This window comes from Moschus berezovskii, chromosome 1 (assembly GCF_049115385.1).
Source record: "Moschus berezovskii isolate FMDL1 chromosome 1, NW_MosBer_1.0, whole genome shotgun sequence".
Lineage (NCBI taxonomy): Eukaryota > Metazoa > Chordata > Mammalia > Artiodactyla > Moschidae > Moschus > Moschus berezovskii.
This window is the reverse complement of record NC_142460.1, coordinates 11,461,802-11,483,951: the sequence shown is the minus strand read 5'-3', so window position 1 is coordinate 11,483,951 and position 22,150 is coordinate 11,461,802. Positions and strand designations below refer to the sequence as shown.

Here is a 22,150-nt window from a genome sequence, read left to right as displayed (position 1 = left end):
TCATGTGCTTGCTTGCTTTCACACAAACTCTTCATAAGGAAGTCTTGAAGATTCCACCTTGAAAATATATCCGGAATCCAGCACTTACCACCATTGTCGCACTGCTGCCAGGCCACGTTGGGCCACCGTCACCTCCCACCTGGACCAGTGGGTTAGTCTCTTAGCTGCCCTGAAGCCAGATGGATCCGTTCTTATAATATTTATTTTTACTCATTTGTTTATTCGGCTGAGCCGGGTCCTAGTTAAGGCACTCAGGATATTTAGTTGCAGCGTGCAAACTCCTAGTTGTAGCATATGGGCTCTAGTTCCTTAAGCAGGGATTGAACCCAGGCCCCCTGCATGGGGAGTGTGGAGTCTTAATCACTAGACCCGTGGGGAAGTCCCCAGAAGGGGCCTTTTAGGATAAATCAGATCATATCACTTCTCTCTTCAACATCCGCCAAGGACTTCCCCTGTCGTCCTGAGTAAACGCCGCTGCCGTCACCGTGGCCTGTGAGGTCCGTGCTTGCCGGCTCCTCACTGGCTCTCTGGTCGTGTCTCTTCTCCGTCTTCTGCCCCTTGTTGACTGAGCTGCAGCCGCAAGGCCTTTCTGTGCCGCCTCACCCCAGGGCCTTTGCACTGGCTGGGCCTCTGCCTGGAAGCTCGTTTCCCGGCCGTCAGCACAGTCAACTGCCTCGCCTCCCGGAGACCTTTATCCAGGAGCCACCCTGTCGAGGAGACTGCCCTGAGCCCCTCATAAAAGCTGCATAGACACTGCCCTTGTCCCGCCTGGTTCCCCTTACCTTGCTGGTTCGTTTTTCTTTAGTGCTTGCCGCTGTGGGACGTGCTGCAAGCACTCGTGTGTATTTCTTACTGACTGCCTGTCCCCTTCCACCCGGCTGTGAGCTCAGTGAGGGCAGAGGTTTCGTCTGTCTTGTCTGTTGATCTGGGCTAAAAAAGACTGTCTGCCATGCGGTAAAAGTGTGGTCAGTGTTCATTTGTTGCATGAGTAATTAGGAACCATGATAAAGGCCAGGAATGCACTAACGGATGATAGGAGTAGATCGGCAGCTGCTCATGTGTGAGGAGCCCAGATTTCTTGCCTGGCCTTGTGCTCAGGGCTGGACATATTTTTGTCTTATTTAATCTTTACAGGGATGCCAAGAGATGGTTACTCGTTGAACAGTGATGGAAACTGAACCATAAAACATTTAAATCAGTTGTCCAAAGGCACACCTCTGGGATCCATCTCCAGTTAGCTTTAGGTCCTGTTCAGTTCAGTTCAGTCGCTCAGTCATGTCCGACTCTCTGCGACCCCATGAATCACAGCACGCCAGGCCTCCCTGTCCATCACCAACTCCCGGAGTTCACCCAAACTCATGTCCATAGAGTCGGTGATGCCATCCAGCCATCTCATCCTCTGTCGTCCCCTTCTCCTCCCGCCCCCAACCTTTCCCAGCATCAGAGTCTTTTCCAGTGAGTCAACTCGTCGCATGAGGTCCTGTAGCCTCTAATAAACCTAGAGAAAATTGTGGAGGGAGGTGGGGAAGTATATTTCATTGTTAGCTATGCTCTTCTCTGAGAGTCTGCATGTAATCTCAGTGTATTTTGTGGTAATTTCTGGATAAGAGAGGCTTTGAACTGAAGTGAAGTGAAAGTCACTCAGTCGTGTCCGACTCTTTGTGACCCCATGGACTATAAGTTCATGAAGTTCTCCAGGCCAGAATACTGGAGTGGGTAGCCTTTCCCTTCTTTAGGGGATCTTCCCAACCCAGGGATGGAACCCAGGTCTCCCACACTGCAGGCAGATTCTTTACCAGCTGAGCCACCAGGGAAGCCCCAGAAAGGCTTTGGCTGGTAGCTGATCCTGCATCTCCAGAAATGCAGTCTGCATCCCGCTTTCTTCTTACTGTTTAGACCCAGATCTTTCTATCCCTTTGGGAAGTGGAAGCTTGAAAGGGGGCTTCAGTCTACGGGAAGTTTGGTGGTTTCCAGTAGCCTTTTCCAGGACAATACTAGGACGTGGCCTTTGGGGAGACGTAGGTGGGGTTCCCCTCCCCCACAGGAAGGAGGCAGACGCTGCTGAGCCAGTGATGCATCCTCAGCTCACTGCAGGACACCTCCTCCGCCATGCTGTGGTCCCTTGGGGGCCAGCACATGGTTCCTGGACCCACTTCTAGGGCTTGTCTGCTTCTTGATACAGGGGCGGCCCTTGTCCTCTGGGACTTGAAGCCCTCATCCCCGGCAGAGGCTGTTCTCAGATGTCTGGCTGGATCTTGGGGCCTAGACTTGGCCCCCAGGAGGCAGCCTGGTCTGAGCATGAAGCTGCCGCGTCTTCCTGCTCAGCCTCTGCGTGAATTTTCTTTGCTCTGTGATAAGTCACTGCCAGCCTAGTGGCTCAGACGGCATGTGTTGATGACCTCAATTTCTCCAGCTGTTCTGGGTTCTTGGCTGCAGGCCTTGTGGGGCTGCAGCAGAGGTGTGGGCTGGGGCTGCGGTCTCATCAGGGGCTTGGCTAGGGAAGGCTCTGCGCCAGGCTTCCTTTGGCGGTGGTCAGAATTTCATTTCCTAGGGCTGAGATCCCTGCTTCATGCTGGCTGTTGCCCACATGGCCCTCTCACAGCCTGGCAGCCAGCAGGGGCAGCGTGTGGCTCACCCCTGCTCAGATGGAGTCTTACAGTGTCACGTTGTCATGGTGGGGGGGGACCTCCTGTCCCTTTGCCTGGCTGTTTATTAGATGCAAGCCGCAGGTCCTGCCCCCACTTGGAGGGACTGTAGGAAGGCGTGAATGCCAGAAGGTGGGTGTCACTGGTGCCACCTTAGGGCCCATTCACCCAGGCAGCCAGGTTACTGCCTCCTCCACCTGACCCCCATAAGGAGCCCAGAAGCACCCGCCGACAGCGCTGTAGGCAAACGCCATGCTTTTGTGGGTTTGATGCTGTTTTTCACAGGGCCGGTGGCAAGCAGGGACGCTACTGCCCAACCGGGGTTCCCAGGCGGTGCGGCAGGAGAGACTCTGCCTGCCAACGCAGGGCATACAAGAGATTCAGGCTCGGTCCCTGGGTTGGGAAGACGCCCTGGAGGAGGGAACGGCGCCCTGCTCGAGCACTCTTGCCCGAGAATCCCATGGACAGAGGAACCGGATGGGCTGCTGACCGTGGGGTCGCAGAGAGTCTGGCACGACTGAACACACACCCGTCTCGGGCTGGCACCTCAATGAGTGTGACCTGAGGGCTGGGGTAGCCAGCATCGGTCCTCAGAGCCCTCAAGGGCCCTTGCCACCTCCCCTGCCCTGCAGCCAGTCTTCAGGGTTCCAACCTTTCATTTGACCTGTGGAGTTATTCCTAAAGGCGTTGGGGGGGCGCTCTTAGCTATCGTGAACTCCTCTGAAATGCATGGATTTGCTTTCCAGTGACTGAAGACCAAGGTGGGAGTTTTTATCTTTCACCTGGAATGTTTGTAACCGTGCCTCCTTTTGTGGTTCAGATGTAACTGAGTTAATGCCCTGATGAAATGAACCAGAGCTGCCTTCCTCCTCCATGTACACGTTGTTCCAGAACAAAAACTGGTAGCCAGTAGATCCTGTACTAATGAATACCCTCTGGGACTGGGCCCTGAGTTGCTGCAAGAGGGACCCAGCTTCCCTCCTTTCATCCCGTGGGTGTTCTACAAATGGGAAACAGTGTTGACTTTCTTGTGTTTTTTTGCTTTCTTGCTGGAAGACTCTTTTATTGTCGTTGATTTACAATGTTGTGTCAGTTCCAGGTACGCACCAAAGTGGTTTAGTTATTTCCTTAGATTCTTTTCTCTTATCAATTAGAACAGAATGCTGACTGTTTACATTTTGTATACAGCAGTGTGTGTCTGTTAAACAATCACAAGCTCCTTCTTTATCCCTCATTCTATCCCTTGCTTTCCCCTTTGGTAACTATAGCTCTGTGTTGTGAGGCTGTTTCTGTTTGTAAAGATCATTTGTATGATTTTTTAATATTTCACAGGTGAGCGATAGTAACAGTATTTGTCTTTGTCTAATTTACTTTACTGAATATGATAATCCCTGTGTCAATCCATGTTGCTGCTGCTGCTGCTAAGTCACTTCGGTCGTGTCCGACTCTGTGTGACCCCATAGACGGAAGCCCACCAGGCTCCCCCGTCCCTGGGATTCTCCAAGCAAGAACACTGGAGTGGGTTGCCATTTCCTTCTCCAACGTGTGAAAGTGAAAAGGAAAAGTGAAGTCGCTCAGTCGTGTCCGACCCTTAGCGACCCCACGGACTGCAGCCCACTAGGCTCCTCTGTCGATGGGATTTTCTAGGCAAGAGTACTGGAGTGGCTTGCCATTGCCTTCTCCGGTTGCTGCTAATGGCATTATATCAATTCTTTTTGTAGCTGCGTACTGTTCCATTGTGTATATGTGTGTGTGTGTGTGTGTGTGTGTGTGTGCGCGCGCGCATAGGCACACCACATCTTCTTCATCCGTTCATCTGGAGTTTGGATTGCTCCCGTGTCTTGTCGGACTTCCTTGGTAGCTCAGCTGATAAAGAATCTGCCTGCCATGCAGGAGACCTTGGTTTGATTCCTGGGTTGGGAAGATCTCCTGGAGAAGGGATAGGCTACCCACCCCAGTATTCTTGGGCTTCCCTAGTGACTCAGACAGTAAAGAATCTGCCTGCAGTGCAGAAGACCTGGGTTCGATCCCTGGATTGGGAAGATCCCCTGGAGTAGAGCATGGCAAACTACTCCAGTATTCTTGCCTGGAGAATCCGATGGACAGAGGAGCCTGGCGGGCTACAGTCCATGAGGTCACAAAGAGTCAGACACGACTGAGTGACTCAGTTCAGTTCAGTTCAGCCTGGCAGGCTGCTGTCCATGAGGTCACAAAGAGCTGGACATGGCTGCGTGACTAAGCACAGCACTGCCCTGTCTTATCTACTGTAAATAGTGCTTCAGTAAACATTGGGGTGCATATATCATTGCTAATTATGTTTTTCTCCAGATACATGCCCAGAAGTGGGATTGCAGAATCACATGACAGTTGTATTTTTAACTTTTTGAGGAACCTCCAAGCTTCCCTGGTGGCTCAGCTGGTAAAGAATCTGCCTACAATGAGGGAGACCTGGGTTTGATCCCTGGGTTGGGAAATCCCCTGGAGAAGGGAAAGGCTGCCCACTCCAGTATTCTGACCTGGAGAATTCCATGGACTGCATAGTTCATGGGGTCACAAAGAGTTGGACACGACCGAGTGACTTTCGCTTCCAACTTCCCAGGAACCTCTGTGCTCTTCTCCATAGGGGCTGTACCGACTTACGTTCCCACCAACAGTGTGAGAAGGTCCCTTTTTCTCCACACCCTCTCCAGCATTCGTTGTGATGCCCATTCTGACTGGTGTGAGGTGGTATCTCACTGCAGTTTTGATTTGCGCTTCTCTAATAATTAGTGACGTTGAGTATCTTTTCACGTACCTGTTGGCCATGTGGATGTCATCTTTGGAGAAACGCCTCTTTGACTTATGTTCCGTGATCACTGTTTTTCACCCTAGTCATTTACAATGTCAGCGGGTATTTGTAAATAATCTTGTACAGTCTGATGTCCCCACATGACGCAACTGGGATCTCACATCCGAGGACTCTCCTCCTCCTGTTCCTGTCTTGTCTGAGACCCCCACAGGATGCACATGACAGTGTGTTGACTAAGTCTTCCCTTTTAAAAGTCTGGAATCTTCTGCTTTAGTTCCTCTTAGCGTGTCTTTTGTTCAGAGCAGGGTGAGAATAACCCTGGGAAAACGAACATGGGGGACAACAGGAACATGAGTCTAAGCTCTGATGAAGTTTTAAGGTGAGAAGGGTGGGGGTTCAGAATTGGTTGATTCTTTCGTAATCAGTCTATTCCAGCTTGGCCAGTCTGGAATCAGTTGATTCTTTTACATTTCAAAAGTACGAGTCTGTCTCTCCCCCTGAAAGGATTTGTTAGCGGGGAAATTAAAATCAAAGTAAGTTACTGACACTTGCTTACCTAATCACAGTTGCACATGTGGGGAAATCCAAGTCCTCTTTAACTTTTCCACTTTTGAATTTTTTTTTTAATTTTAGCTTTATTTTTAAAAATCAAAATTTGTTGATCTGTTTGTGGCTGTGCTGGGTCTTCGTCCGGGTTGCGTTTCTCTGTTGAGGAGGGTGGGGCTCCTCTCGTGCAGCGTGGGTCTAGGGCTCGCAGACTTCAGTAGCTGCCGGGCGGGCTCGAGGCCCAAGGCGCACGGGCTTGGGGGCATGGGCTCCGCAGTTGTGACTCATCGGTTTAGTTGCTCTGAGGCACGTGGGGTCTTCCCGGATTAGGGCTCGATCCCCTGGCTCCTGCATTTGCAGGCAGCATCATTACCACTGAGTCACTAGGGAAGTCCCGAGTTTAATTGTTCATGGCAGCAGAAATTGCTTTGAGTGATGCGTAAGAGTCCCAGAAACACGTCTTAAAGTATTATAGCCCATAGGCATGCAGAAGTTGTTTGCTTGTGGGATATGCGTGTCTCGAGAGTTCAGTGTGGAGGTGCCTGTCTGGGCTACCCCGGCTCTCACAGGGCGGCTGCAGCCCCTCTGTGGTAGGGTCCCTCCTGGATGGGTGTGAAGACCCTGCCCTGCCCTTGGCCTTGGAGAGGTGCTGTCCATGTGGCGTGAGCCCTGGGAGCCTGCCCTGGTCTCCCGGTCCTGCTCCCCCCAAGGAGAGGGCCCAGTCCGTGGACCCGTGGCTGCCGTCCGCTTCCTGTGGTCTGATGTCCCCCTGGGCCCACTGGTCCACTTCCGTTTCTGACCGCCACGTGGCTCCCGGGAGTGCGTCGTCCCCGAGTGTCATCGTGTGGTCCCTCAAAGGAGCAGCGCGAGTGACAGGGTTTCCCGCTGGTGACGGCTCGCCGCTGCGTGTGTCCAGCATTGGGTCACGTGCACGTGTGTGTGGTGGGGACGGGGAAGCTGCCCACCGTCTGCAGGGCGCACGGGCGCCTCTGTCTTGACCTGCCAGCCCCATCACCTGGAACCGTGCACAGAGCAACTCAGCCCCGCTGGCAGAGACTAGGCGGCCCACATGGCCCACGTTGCTGCCCTGACAGTCCGTTACACATATGTGTGTGCATGTGTGTGTCTGTGTGTGTGTGTGTGCATCGTATGGGTTTCCCTGGTGGCTCAGATGGTAGAGGATCCGCCTGCAATGTGGGAGACCCGGGTTCGATCCCTGGGTCGGGACGATCCCCTGGAGCAGGGCCTGGCAACCTCCTCCAGTACTCTTGCCTGGAGAATCCCATGGACAGAGGAGCCTGGAAGGCTATATAGTCCATGGGGTCACAAAGAGACACGTGTACATGTGTATACATACATACATATTCTTTTTCAGATTCTTTTCCTCTGTAAATTATTGTAAGATACTGAGTCGAGTTCCCTGTGCTGTACAGCAGGTCCTTGTTGGTTTTCTATTATATAGATATGTATATGTTAATCCCAAACTCCTAATTTACTAATTTACACCCCTCCTCCCCACAGCTTATATTCTTTCTTTAATGCATTTTTAGCTTTGATAGATTTTGCCAGATTGCCTATGGAGGGGTTGAACTCTTTAAAAAATCTTTTCCAAATTATTTTTAAAATTTCTGAATGACACACGCATATACTGTCTTCCGAAAAAAAAGTAACGAGATTAGCGATCCATCAGAGTCCCTTTGGGTCGCCAGTGGCATCCACACCCGGCTCCCACCCAGACTGTCCACGTCCTCCAGAAGTGACTGCTGTTGGTGGTTGTTGGTTCGCCCTGCATCTTAGTAGTTCTGTTTCTGTGCCCTGCGGGTGGAACCCAAGAACAAGAAATCAACATGACTGGAATGTGTGTGTGCGCTTGTTTAACAGACAAGCCATATTGTACTGAACCCATCATTCCATAATGATGCATTTTCTGTGATGATTCGTTATAGAGGTCTTTCCATGATGTAGATCCCTCTCCCTCTATATTATTTGAGTTGTTTGCCATCAATTATTTTTTCAAAACTGCCTTTTGGGTCATTCATTTAAGGAAAAAATTAGGATTTCATTAAACACCCAGGTAATTAAAAAATATATATATATAGTGCAAAATCTTAATGTGTGTATGCATTTCTCTTTTCAGATCTCAGAACGCTGATCTTCACAATGAAGGCTACATCTTGGAGTTAGATTGCTGTTCTTCCCTAGACCACCTGACGGACCAAAAAATCCTCCCAGAGTTCATTAAGAAGGTCAGTGCTGCAGTCGATGGACCATGGGATGGGTTGGCTGGGAGTTCACCTGAGGGGACTGTGGGTGGGCCTCACTCCACAGTCCTGCTCTAACCTGTGGCTTCAGGAGGCCTCGTGGGGGCCTCCCCTTCCCGCTCAGGCTGCCCCTGACCCTGGAGCAAGGTGGCTTCCCCCCCTCCCAGGAAGCCAGACCCTGTCTTTTTAGGGCTGGAGTGGCATTAATAGCTGGCAGGCCTGCTGGCCCCACAGGCAGGACGTCCTTCAAATCCTCGAGGCGGCGTGAGCCCCCAGCTCCCACACCCGTCATGGGTCTTCACTGCCATGAGCCTCCTTCTGTCCCTAGAGTGAGCGGGAGTGTGCTACCATTCAGCGACCACGGGCATGCGATCATCCCGGGGAAAATTGCCTCATTGCAGGGGGTTCATTTCCTGCCCAGAAATGTGTCTGGTTTTGAACTTCTGTTGGGGCCATATGAGGTTTCCTGCTTAATTGCAGGGTGCAGTCAAGTTTCAGTATGCTGACATTTATGGTGGGAGGAATGTCCTTGCCCAAACTGGGGTAAAGTTCACCGCTTAATCCTCACCTTCTCCTCCCTACTCAGTCTTCCAAGATAATTGGCAGTTACCCATCCTGTTGACTCGGAGAAGGCAATGGCAAGCCACTCCAGAACTCTTGCTTAGGAAATCCCAGGGATGGGGGAGCCTGGTGGGCTTCCGTCTGTGGGGTCACACAGAGTTGGACACACCTGAAGTGACTTAGCAGCAGCAGCAGCGTCCTATTGAGGTGATTGGGGTTTGTTTGAGACACAGTCAGTTAATTGTTGTTCAGTCCCTCAGTCGTGTCTGACTCTCTGCGACCCCGTGAATCACAGCACACCAGGCCTCCCTGTCCATCACCAACTCCCGGAGTTCACTCAAACTCATGTCCACAGAGTCGGTGATGCCATCCAGCCATCTCATCCTCTGTTGTCCCCTCTCCTCCTGCCCTCAATCTTTCCCAGCTTCAGAGTCTTTTCCAGTGAGTCAGTTCTTCGCATCAGGCGGTCAAAGTACTGGAGCTTCAGCTTCAGCATCAGTCCTTCCATTGAATATTCAGGACTGATCATCTTTAGGATGGACTGGTTGGATCTCCTTGCTGTCCAAGGGACTCTCAGGAGTCTTCTCCAGCACCACAGTTCAATTGAAAGCATCAATTCTTCGGCGATCAGCCTTGTTTATGGTCTCACATCCATACATGACTACTGGAAAAGCCATAGCTTTGACTAGACGGACCTTTGTCAGCAAAGTAATATGCCTGCTTTGTAATATGCTGTTTGGGAGCAAGCGTCTTTTAACCTCATGGCCGCAGTCACCATCTGCAGTGATTTTGGAGCCCAGAAAATAAAGTCTGTTGTTGTTTCCCTCGTTTCCCCATCTGTTTGCCAGTTGATTGGTGAATTAGTGAATCAGTCAGCGAGTGAGTTTATTAGTAAATATCGTAGGCGGTCAGCATTAGGCCAGAGATGGTATGTACGGTGTGCTGGAATGCAGAGAACAAAATCGTCATGGTTTCTGCCCTCACGCCCTCACAACGGGGGAATCTCTTCTGAACACGAGTGATGAGCCTGAGCAGAAGGAAAGAGGCGGAGATCGAGTGGTGTGGGGTCAGGGCGGTGCGTCAGGCCGAGACGGCAGGATGAGGTCTGATGGGGCTGCAGAGGGCCGGGAGCCCTCCCAGCAATGCGAGCAGCCCGTTTGAGGGACAGAGCGGAATGAAAGGAAGGTCTGGGCCTTCTGCAAGTAAGGGGCCACGAGAGGTGGGGGGACGGGCCAGACTCAGCTGTGAAAGCAGCAGGAGTCGTGAAGAGTTCTGCAGAAGAGTGAAAGGAGTGGGTGGTTGCTTCACACAGCCAGTACCTAACTCTGGGTTTTTATTGGTGGGGGGTAGGGGGGGTGGGGGGCAGTGTCACTTCCTGCCTCCCTCCCTTCAACCTTGTTGAGTGTTCAGGCTCTACAAGCACCCGGGGAATCATCACTCAGGTATGGTGGGAGCCAAGGCCCACAGCCCAGGAATCAGATGACCTCTTTGGTCAGACATTTGGGTAATTTTACTCGGACGATGGAGATTCCTTCTCCTCCGCTTAGAATTCAGATCATTACTTAAGAAATGGGAGGAAAAGCAGTTTTTGTTCACACGTGCATAGGCCTGAGAACACGGGTGCTTTCATAACTCTGGGAGATGTCCGTGTCAGTGGAGAGCCATCCTCTTTGGATTTGCTGTGAATGACCTGTCCTTACGAGGGGACCTTCTAGAGGTGGGATTTCCCCATGAGCTGAGTCCTGGGGAAGAACAGTTGTGGAAATGTTTTTGTAATGAGGACTCAGATGCTTAGAATATGTGAGGGCAAGTTGGTAAGATGGGGCGTAGGTTCTGGCCGTACCATCCAACTGGCTCTTTTAAAAATGCGTGGTTTGGCACTTTGGTCTTAACCCAAGCAGACCATTGCAGGACGGACCCTCTGCCTCATGGCCATACAGCTCCTGGATATCCTGGCGGGCGGGCACCCAGCTGCTGTGTATCTGCCGTGCCTGCAGGCGGGCGTCTGTCCAACAGGATAGAACCTGAGTTATGAGTGGTCTGCCCCGAAAGACGTGGGCTGCTCGTGGAGTAGCGGTCACTCTCGTCCCACCGTTCTCCCCCACTGACTGTGTGTGGGGACAGTGTCTCCTGGTTTGCTCCGGATTCAGTTAGATCAGTCATTGGCTCCTGCTCCTTCTGTGTTTGCGTAAGACTTCTGTTATTAGCATTGAAACATTTTGTTTATTTACTTTTTTAATGAAATACCGTTGATTTTCTGTATCGTGTTAGCTTCAGGTGTGCAGCGCAGTGATTTGGTTATACGTATATATACTTATACATGCACACACACACACATATGTATATATATTTTTCAGATCCTTTTCCCTTACAGGTTATTACAAAATGTTCACTGTAGTTCCCTGTGCTGTACAGTAGGGGCTCACTGTTTGTGTATTTTATATGTAGCAGTGTGTATGTTAATCCCAAAGTCCTAATGTAGCCCTCCTCTTCACCCCGCTTTCCCCTGTGGTAGCCATAAGTTTGTTTTCTGTATCTGAGGGTCTATTTCTGTGTTGGAAACAAGTTCGTCCGTATCTTTTTGTAGATTCCATGTATAGTGATGCCGTGTGATGTTTCTCTTTCTGTCTGGCTGACTTCACTTAGGGCGACATTCTCCATACCCTTCTGTTTTTAACATATTGCAAGTGACATACTTTTGAAGCCCACCGTGCCATCATGTCCCCCCTGCCTTACCTGTACCCCTGGTTTTTCTAATACACACGCCCGGGTTCAGGCAGCCTGGACAAACCTGCACACTCGGGAGGCATGAGGTTTCTGGCCCTTAACGGGTCTCCAGCTGTGTCCCGGAGTCTCTGGCCCTGTTTCTCCTGATGGAGACGCAGTTCGGGGTCGTGGTCAGCAGAGTGGGGGGAAGCCCCAGCCCACCGTGGATTGCCCCCCGTGTGTCCCTGCCCCGTCCGCGGCTGGGGGCTCCCCGGGAGGGTCCCGCCCCGCCCATCTTGCTCTCAGTAGCAGCTGCGGCTCTGGCTTTTAGGCCTGTGACCATGACCACCAGGAGGAGCAGGACGGGGCCCCTCCCTCTGCTCCTGTTTCCTGTTGTTGGACATGATTTCTGGGGAAAACACCGCCTCTGGTGCAGCAAGGAGTGGGGCGTGGGGGCTCTCTGTGGGGCCAACAGCTGTTCATCCGACAGCAGGATTTCACATGGGCATGAAATTTGTCTGTCATCACACGGGAGGAAGACCGCAGGAGTTCCCTGGGAAGAAAGATAGTAAAAAAAAGAATATTGGTGTATTTTCAGTAAATATTTGATGAATGGCGTGGTCCCTACACACGCACACACACACACGCACGGTGAAGACACTTGTTAATTGCCATTCAGTGAGGCCAAGATGAAGCTGTGTCTCTGGCGGCTGCTGCCTGCAGCCGTTCCTTTTTATCTGGGTCATTATTTTGTGAGAAATAATGGCTCCTGTTCTTATGACAAGTAGATCCATCTTGCGATGAGATGGCAATTAACTCATTTTGTCGCTGTGCCATCATCCAGGAGAAGCTCATCTCCTCTGCACAGTAGAATTAAACTCAAAGCTACTCGAATTTTTTCCTTAAGAACAATGCCTCAGTATTGTTTTTTTTTTTTTCCCCTGCCAAATGTTGTAAATGAGCAGCACCTTTGGATAGAGGGCATAGATAGAGGGATGTGAAGGACATCTCGTTATTTTCCACAATTAGGGAAAATAAAGCCATTTGTTCCTGTGTCGTGTAAAATGAGCCGAAGGTGCCAGGATTCACAGCACCCCCTCGTCTCGATTTTGCAGAGGGGGTGAGGCGAGCGGGTGTAAAGACGACGCTCTTCCTTTCGGGATGGCCTAATGGCATTCTGGGCACTTTGGGTGATGGAATTGAATCTGGGCTACCGCATCGTGTTTTTCCCTTCGTATCCCGCTGTGCCCCATGCAGCTGGCCCCGTACGTGAATTATTTATTATGGACTGCAGAATATTTAAGATGCAGATTTATGGGCAGGTTTGGAGAAAAATGTGTTTTCCAAACCCTAGAACCGAATGCTCGAGAGACGGAGCTGCAGAGCTGGGAGAGCATCAGCGGTGCCGCCTTCTTTTGAAACAAGGGCTTAGCTCGCCAGGTCCTCCCGGGGCCTGTTCTGTGTGGCAGGCGGGTCTGCGGGGCCCTTCGGGGATGCCCTGTCCTTGGTTCCCCGAGGATTGTAGAGCAGATGGGGTGCTGTAGAATGACGCGCCTACGCGTTCATCTTCAGAGGACTTGACATTCTTCGGGGCCTCCTGGGAATGTGCCTGGGTGCTGGGAAAGCACTTGAAATGGTGCAGAATCGTTGTGCACAGTTTCTGGCTTGGGTTGCACAGTACTTGCGTCCCAGGGGCCACACTGGCAGGGATGTCTCTTTTCTAGATGGAGCGTGAGAGGGTGGGGCCTCGTCTCAAGGACTGCAGAGTGATGAGCCCGGCTGCCCTTCCATGGTGGGGGGCAGGGTGCGGGGTGCAGCCGGTGGCCTGGGGGCTGGGGAATGAGGGCTCTGAATGGTGAGTGAGGGATGCTCGCAGAGGGGAGTGGCCAGGTGGACAGCGCTGCTGCTGGTGTGGACGGCAGTACGGCAGGAAGGCTTGAGGCTACAAACGGGCCACGACCGGCCCCGCTGGAGTGCAGAATGGACAGAGGCGGGAAGAAGCCTGTTCTATGTGCGGTTCTTCTGGTTACGGGGAAGGGACCCTGCTCACTGTCAGTGGGGAGTGGGGTCCTTACTCTGAAGGTGCAGGAAGTGGCCTGGAGCCTCGGGCCGGGAGCAGAGACTCCCCGGGGTCAGGAATAAGCGGGGAAGAGATGAAACAGTCTCTGTGTTCCATGCTGCTGGCGTCTACCTATGCGTCTGTAGGTTGATTGAGTTTTCCCTGAGACTTGACTCTGCAGAGGGAGGCCCCTAGATGCAGACCCCCTGCTGAGGGGCTGTGACAGGCACTACACTCTCAGCCCCGCTCTCACCCGTCTGAAGGCCTGTGTCCATGTTATCGGTGAAGAAACTAAGGCACGGTTTGCTCGGAGTTACCCCGAAAAGGAGGAGTGGGTTGGGACTTAGTTTGGTCGGGGGCCGCACTGCAAGCCCTGAGCCCTGCTGCCTCCTCTGGGGAGCCCTCGGGGCCCAAGAGGGTGCCATCTGAGCCCCAAGGCGGGGTGGACTTGGAGGCAGCTGGGTGTCCCTGTGTCTGGTATATGGGGATAGACTTTGGAGCAACTTGAGGGCGTTTCCTCAGGGGAGGCTGGGACTCCGAGCTTGGCTGCCTGGGGGAGAAAGTCTCACCCCTGCCCTTGACCCCCACCGGCTGTCAGGGCCTCACCCCCAGGCCTCAGCTTTTGCCTCTCTTTCCCAGATTCACTCCTTTAATGATGAATCTGCAGGATCTAGTGATCGATGCTTAGAACAGGGTGTTGGCTCTCACTGGACCAGGGAGCCTTTAGAACGTTGACAAGGAGGGAAGGGAGGCAGTCCCCTGCCGGGTACTGGGGGGCACACCTCAGGGTCAGAAACCAGGGAATGGGGGGCACCTCAGGTCAGAAACCAGGGAGTAGGGGCACCTCAGGGTCAGAGACCAGGGAGAGGGGCACCTTGGGGTTGGACGCCGGGGGCCTGGATTAAACTGCACGCATTGTCCTTTGGCAAACGTGCTGCTCCCGTCTGGTTCTAGTGAAGTCGACGGACGCTTCAGATCTCAGCAGTTCCTTTTACGAAGCGCAGTGTGCCAGATCCCTGGGACTATGAAACTTCGCCTGAGGTGTCTTAAGTGACTCACCGTTTCTTGTGACTGGTTGTTGAGTACTCCAGGCTTCATTTCTCCAAGTGCTGCGCTGGGTCTCATTTTAATTAGTGCAAGATGCTGACCCAGAGTGAAAGGGAAGTTATGTTGAAAAGCTTCTGTTTGCTCACCGTTCCCGCACCTGCTCTGAAACCTAGGGAATCGTGACGTTTTTCGAGGGCTGCCTTGGCAGGACGGGGGTGTGTGGTTCGAGCCACGAGGGTGCCCTCAGCGTGGAGGGAGGCTGGCTGCGGCAGAGAAGGGGCCGGGCCGGGGTGTCTCCAGAACTTGGAGCGTGTTTGTCGAGCGATCGAACAAACGGGAAGCGGGAAGCAGAGCCGTGGCATCAGACTCTGTGTCGTAGAAGGGGTGGAGGCTGATGTGACGCTCGGTGACTGGTGAGGTGTGGGGGTCTTCCATGAGGATGAGGACCACGTGGCCCCGAGGAGCCGTTCGGGACAAGAGGCAATGAGGTCGGCAATGGGCGTGCGGTCACCGAGGGGCCCGGGAGCCAGGGACCCTCGTGGGAACGTTCCCGAAGGCAGCTGGAGCTCGGGAAAAGGCGGCCAATGGGGATGTGGGTGACCGAGGGCAGGTTAGTCCACGGGGAAGTGGTTCGGGGGGTCGTCCTGGGGGGCACATACCCACCTCCCGTGGGCAGGCACCATGCCACTCAGCGCCCGGCTGCCTCATGGGAGAGACAGCGCCAGGCTCTCCTGAGGTTTCCCGCAGCGTGGCTGGCTGGTGGGTTGGCTTGGTTTTAGAGACGTGGGTGAGGCTTTTGATTTTCTGACTGCAGAGTCTCTTGGTTTCTCCGTGTGAGGAGGTAGATCCGTCAAAGAACTGCACGATCCTAGCGCAGGATTTCTCGGGTCCTCTGTGGTGACGGGCTGGGTTTCCTTGTGTGTTCGGTTTTTCCAGCCTGTTGAGTGCTGCCTCTGTGAGCCACGGTGATGCGCGGCGGCGGCGAAGAGCTGGAGCAGGGTGTGGACGCTCCCTCTTGGTTCGTGTCCCGTCTCATGTCAGGCTGGCAGCAGGCAGTTGTGCTGTGTGAGTTCGCTCGTCTTGGCAGAGGAAAAAGCGGTGAGCTCTTGGGAGGAGCCAGAGAAGGAGGGAGAGGAACTTTTAAAAGAAGCAGGGGCAGAAAGGGAAGAGATCGGGGGCACCGCAGCAGCAGGACAGGGGTCCCGTTGGAACTCATTCCGGGGGCGGCCCACGGGCTTCGGCCACCTGAGGCCACTCATAAATCGTACATGAGCAGTTTGAAGGGTGGAGCAGGCAGAGGCCCGGTGCCTTGGGTTTACGAGTAAGTTTAGAGGACTTCCCTAGGGGTCCAGTGGTTAAGACTCTTCACTTCCAATGCAGGGGGACGCAGGTTTGATCCGTAGTCAGGGAGCAAGGATCCCACTTCCTGAGGGGTGTGGCCAAAAAGTAAACAACTAAAAAATAAATACGTAAAAATAAAATAACACCCCGCGCCACCAAAAATGGGGCTTCCCAGGTGGCTCAGACAGTAAAGAATCCGCCTGCAATGCGGGATACCTGGGTTCGATCCCTGGATCTGGAAGATCCCCTGGAGGAGGGCATGGCCACCCACTCCAGTTTTCTTGGCCTGGAGGCTCCCATGGACAGAGGAGCCTGGAAGGCTACAGTCCATGGGGTCACAAAGAGTCGGTCAGTTTAGTTGGACGGAGCGACTAAGCACACCACCAGAAAGGGTGAGTTTAGAAAGAGTGGTTAAGCCAGGGTCCAGGTCTAAGATATTCTTGTTAGGTTGTTTTTAACAGGCGGTTTGAGCATCTGTAAAAGTTGAAAGGTAGAGAAAAATGGATGAAGTCAGAGGTGATAAAGGGAAGGCAGGTTTGAGATGGGCTGAGTTGCACACAGAGCCCTGGACACCCTGCCCCTTGAGGCTGGCGGGCGGCGGGAGGGCGTCCCAGGCTGGGAGGCTCACGGTGGAGGGAGGATTGCAGGAGGCCTGTTTGCTCGTGAAGTTCCTCTCCTGCTGCATTCGCTGGCCCGCGAGCTCGCTGTTCTGAACCGGGAGGTTAGTATGAAGGGCCTGCTTGTCTCGGCCATTTGAGCCTGAAGGCAAGGAGGGCCTGCGCGTCTCGATCCCTCTCCCCGAATGAGACCAACTCCTGTGCTTCATTTTTGCCCTGTTCCGAGACCCGGGGTTCCTTCCTGTTTCTGTGACCAGATCTTTGAGGTGCTGTCCGGGGAGGCTTTTGTGAGCCAGTCCCGGGCACTGCGCTTACAGCGCAGCAGGGAGCGGATCGTCAGAGGGTAGGGGCCACATTGCAGGAAGTCGTGCCCGGGAGTAGAGCCCGCAGGGGCCCTGGCGCGGGCGGGTGGGAGGAGGGGCTGTGCGCCAAGCAGCGTTTGCCCTGAGCTCCGAGGGGTAAAGGGGCGAGCGCAGCAGACACCATGAGCGCTGGAAGGGCTTCGGGCGCGGCTGTGGGGTGAGGGGGGCGTGAGGCCGCTGAGACTGGACTGTGGAGCTCGGAGCTCGGAGGTGCAGCTGGGGCATTAGGACTCAGGTGAGCGGGACCCACGGGCCGGCTTGGGATTGGGCGCTTTCTCCCAAACACAGGGGAGAGCCACTGGGGGACTTCAAGGAGGAGCTGGAGCACAATACCAAACTTATCTTTAATTTGCCTTTTGGACCCTGGTGGCTCAGCTGGTAAAGCATCCGCCTGCAATGCAGGAGACCAGGGTTTGATCCGTGGTTTGGGAAGATTCCCCTGGAGAAGGGAAAGGGTACCCACTGCAGTGTTCCGGCCTGGAGAATTCCATGGACTGTGTAGTCCACGGGGTTGCAAAGAGTCGGACACGACTGAGCGACCTTCACTTTCACTTTACCTTTTGGAAAGATCAGAATGGTTGCGAGGTGGAGACTGGATTGGGGGCCAGGGTGGGTGTGGTGAGGACCCTGTTGGAATGTCTCTGTGTAGGTGGTTAGGTTGTAGCTTAGCTTACTGTCGGGACAGCGTCACAGCAGAGATGTGGGTGGATTGAAGGACTGCGGAGCCAGGGGGATCGCCCGGGCTGCTTACGGGGTGGATGGCGGTGTGATCGGGAGTGGACAGGCTGGTTTGGCTTTCTGCTGAGATTAGAAAGTCTGGGCGACAGGCCATGGTTTCTGTGGTCCAGGAGCTCAAGGCAGGGGTCTGGGCTGGAGACACCGGCTGACAACGTCGAGTGATGCTGTGGTCATGATGAGATCACTTAGGGAAGAGGAAGTGGGTGAGGGAAGAGGACTTCCATCCACGCTCTGGAGAATTCCAGCATCCGCTGCTGTGCAGAGAAGGGAGGCGGACAGTGAGTGCTGGAGAGGCTGGGGAAGCTGGGGAGTGCGGGTGATGGGGGCCAGGGTGACTCAGAGGGCTGCTTATTGGGGCCTCTGAGACGGAAAGGCAGAAATAGCCATCGGCAGTCTCACGGAGGCTAATTCTGGTGGCCTTTGCTCTCCTGATACCTTCTTCACCAAGCCTGATCCAAATGTCTTTGCGTTGTCATTAAACACCCCAGGCCCTTTACCCTGAAGAACTCCTGTGAGTTCCTGTGTTATCCCCAGTCTGGTTCTGAGACTTTTTATTTGTTTCACTTTTAAATTTAAGAGGCTCTTTCTGTTTTTCCACAGGCTTGCTGAGTTCGTTTCGTTGTTCTCCTTTATGAAATTTTTTCAACTGAATTTTAATATCTGGTTTGAGGGTTAGACCTTGACCATGTAAAAAAGGCGTTGAAATTTTATGCATTTTTTTAGCCTTCAGAGCACATTTCACATGAAAGAAAATGATAGCAGACCTTATCACTCAATCAGAAGAAAAAATCAGCTTGGGATTTCTAAAAACGGTGTTTAGATGTGCGGAGAACAGGGTGGCCCATGGCTGCCTCTGTGCTCAGCCATCATGCCTGCACTCCTTGTGGTCTCTCCTGGGGAATCACCAAATCCAAGGAGTCAGAGACTCTTCTAGAGGCCAGTGGAGCACACAGAGGCTGGAGAGAAAATGGGAAGTCAGCAGGAGCGAGGTGACCAGATCTGTGCCCGAGAACACTTTGTTCCAGAGAGAAATCAGGCCTGGGCATAAGGCTGGCCTCCCAGGGGGCCCTCCACCCTCCCGTGTCGCTTTGGGCCCCTTGCAAAGGCTGCTTCTCCTCCGTCCCAACTTGTCGGTGCTAATGTGCCAGGGCTCCTGTGACTTTACCTGAGGCCGGGTGTTAGTGGGCAGGAGGCCAGCCCAGGGGCTGCTGCAGGTGAGGCCCGGCTCCCATAGCTGCCGAAAGAGGTCCCAGAGAGAGTCTGTGATAGACCGGTTGGGATGACCACCAGGTCTGGGCTTCCACTGCCTCTGAACCATGCTTACAACAGACGGCCATGTTCCTCTGGGCTGGGGGGTGTGGGGGCGGGGGGGACAAAAACACTGAAGACCTGAGCAACTTCCTCCTGAGCCATCGCTTCTTGATGCATGCTCCTCCTGCAGCATCCACTGGAAATAGAGGTTCTTCAGTCCAGAATGTTTGGGAAGCAGGCCTGGTGTAAAGCCCTCCTGAGGTTCCTGATGCTCCTCAGGAAGAGTCAAGGCTCTGACAAGGTCTGTAGTACTTGGCTTAACCTGCTTGCTTAGCTTAACTGGGTATTTCTCAAAGGTCATTTAAGAACTTTACCCTTGCTTCTCTTTCTCCCCAAATACCTCTTTATATCATGGAGCATACTGGCGAAAGTATTCCAAGTCAACAAGGGACTCATGGAACACTTACAGACCATGGACGGTCACAGGTGGTCAGCAGGCGGCAGGGGAGGTCTCCTCTCTTTTTACAGTGGCTCCTAATACTAATTGTCTCCTCTGCATAGAACTGCCCTAAGCCCCCAAGAGTGGAGTACCTGATTGTATTTTCTTGCTTCCACTAAAACAAGTCTTTCCACCTAGACTCTTGATACTCAGTTTAGTTCAGTTTAGTCGCTCAGTCGTTCCCGACGCTTTGCGACCCCATGGACCACAGCACGCCAGGCCTCCTTGTCCATCACCAACTCCCAGAGATTACTCAAACTCATGTCCACTGAGTCAGTGATGCCATCCAGCCATCTCATCCTCTGTCGTTCCCTTCTCCTCCTGCCTTCAATCTTTCCCAGCATCAGGGTCTTTTCCAAAGAGTCAGTTCTTCACATCAGGTGGCCAGAGTATTGGAGTTTCAGGTTCAGCATCAGTCCTTCCAATGAATATTCAGAGTTAATCTCCTTAAGGATGGACTAGTTTGACCTCCTTGCAGTCCAAGGGACTCTCAAGAGTCTTCTCCAACACCACAGTTCAAAAGCATCAATTCTTCGGCGCTCAGCTTTCTTTATAGTCCAGCTATCACATCCACACATGACCACTGGAAAAACCATAGCCTTGACTAGACGGACCTTTGTTGGCAAAGTAATGTGTCTGCTTTTCAATATGCTGTCTAGGTTGGTCATAACTTTTCTTCCAAGGAGCAAGCGAATTGGTGGAACTTTTTCCTAGTCCCCATCCACACCTCCAGCAGAGGGGAGATTTGAACTGGGCAGTTAAACACTCCCCTTCTCTCTTCCCCCCAGAAAGACACGCATTTGGTTCCTCTGTCACCCTTCCGTTTCTTTAATAACAGACATAGAACCTCCTAACACCTCATCAGCACAAACTGCGTCCTTGGGTCTGCTGACAGCTGTGGAGTGGTAGGCGGCGTTGGCTCTGCTGTCTGGGTTGGTCCCAGCTTGTCTGACTTTGGTCTTGGACTTTTTGTCCCCTTTCTGCTTTCTCCCTGCCCTCACCCCACCCCTCCGCACTTCTTCTATCATACTTGTGCATCAGATCTTCAAATACAGTGGTTTTTCCAGCTTTTGACTTTCATTCTTTTATCTCTCCCCTATAGCCCCTAATCAAAAGTGGCATTTTCAAATTATTATATACAGGATGGATAAGCAGCAAGGTCCTACTGAACAGCACAGGGAACTATATGCAATATCCTGTGATAAACCATGGTGGAACAGAATATAAACAGAATATATATAAAACTGAATCACTTTTCTGTACAGCAGGAATTAACACAACATTGTAAATCAGCTGTACTTCAATAACTTTTTTTAAGAAATGGCATTTTATTCCTTAGCTGTACTGGCCAATAGAAATATATTTGAGCCCCTGTATCATTTTGGCTTGCCTGGTGGCTCAGATGGTAAAGAATCTGCCTGCAGTGTGGGAGATGCAGGTTTGATTCCTGGGTCAGGAAGATCCCCTGGAGAAGGGAATGCTGCTGCGGCTGCTATGTCAGCTTCAGTCGTGTCCGACCCTGTGCGACCCCATGGACTGCAGCCTAAAAGGCTCCTCCCATCCATGGAATTTTCCAGGCAAGAGTAGTGGAGTGGATTGCCATTGCCTTCTCCAGGAGAAGGGAATAGCTACCCACTTAAGGAAATGGCAACCCATTCTGGTACACTTGCCTGGAAAGTCCCATGGACAGAGAAACCTGGTAGGCTCTAAGTCCTTGTGGTCGCAAAGAGTCGGACATGACTGAGCGACTTCACTTTCACTTTCCAGGATTCTTGCTTGGAGAATCCCATGGACAGAGGAGCTTGGCGGGCTACAGTCCATGGGGTTGCACAGAGTCTGACATGACTGAGCAACTAGCACTTTCACTTTCGAATTTTCTAGTAGCCCTGTTAAAAAAAGTAAAAACAAAGGTGAAATTAATTTTAGTAATATATTTAGTTTAACCCAGTATATCAGTAATACTATTTTTTCAGCATCCAATGAGGTGCTTTATGTTCTTTAAAAAAAAAAAAAAAAACTGGAATGAGCTATATATTTTACACTTGTATCATGTCTCAGTTTGGATGCTAAATTTTCAGTGAAGTGAAATGGCCTGCAAAATAAAGTTGTGTCTAACAGAAAAGTAGTTTATGTAGCTTAAGTTTTTAAATTTAAATTCATTAAAATTCAATAAAATTAAGAATTTGGCTCCTTAGTCACATCAGCCACATTACCCATGTTCAGAGGCCATGTGTGGCTGGTGAGTACTATCTAGGATGCACAGTTTGTAGGGCTTATTTATTTAAACAGTTTTCAGTTCTCCGTGTTTTCTAAATTGACACATAATATTTACAGTCATGAGTCTCATCAGCCCCAAGAAGAAGGAGTGTTTATTAGATAACTGAAGAAAATTTTGCCCATGGAAAGATCCAGAAAATAAGTTGGGTCATTACTATATAACGTTTGAGGATTATATTTGAAATAATTAAATTTCCTTTTAGAACATTAATTATCAATTTAGTTTTCATGCATATTTTATATTATCTAAAAATACGTAAATTTGGAAATAGTATTCCCCCGCCCCCGTGTTTTATGAAAGCGTTAGTCGCTCAGTCATGTCTGAACTGGTCCATAGCTTGGATGGTAAAGAATCCGCCTGCAATGCAGGAGACTTGGATGTGATCCATGGGTTGGGAAGATCCCCTGGAGAAGGAAATGGCAACCCACTCCAGCACTCTTGCCTGGAGAAT

General features: G+C 51.9%; 1 protein-coding gene across 2 annotated transcripts in view; it reads left to right on the top strand.

The window, feature by feature from the left end:
* RFTN1 (raftlin, lipid raft linker 1) overlaps nt 1–22,150 on the top strand; it is a 228,133-nt gene that overhangs the window by 107,755 nt on the left and 98,228 nt on the right. For both annotated transcript variants that reach the window (XM_055416871.2, XM_055416880.2), the window contains exon 4: nt 8,117–8,225. In XM_055416871.2, coding sequence (XP_055272846.1) covers nt 8,117–8,225 — 109 coding nt within the window. The remainder of the gene's footprint in view (nt 1–8,116; nt 8,226–22,150) is intronic.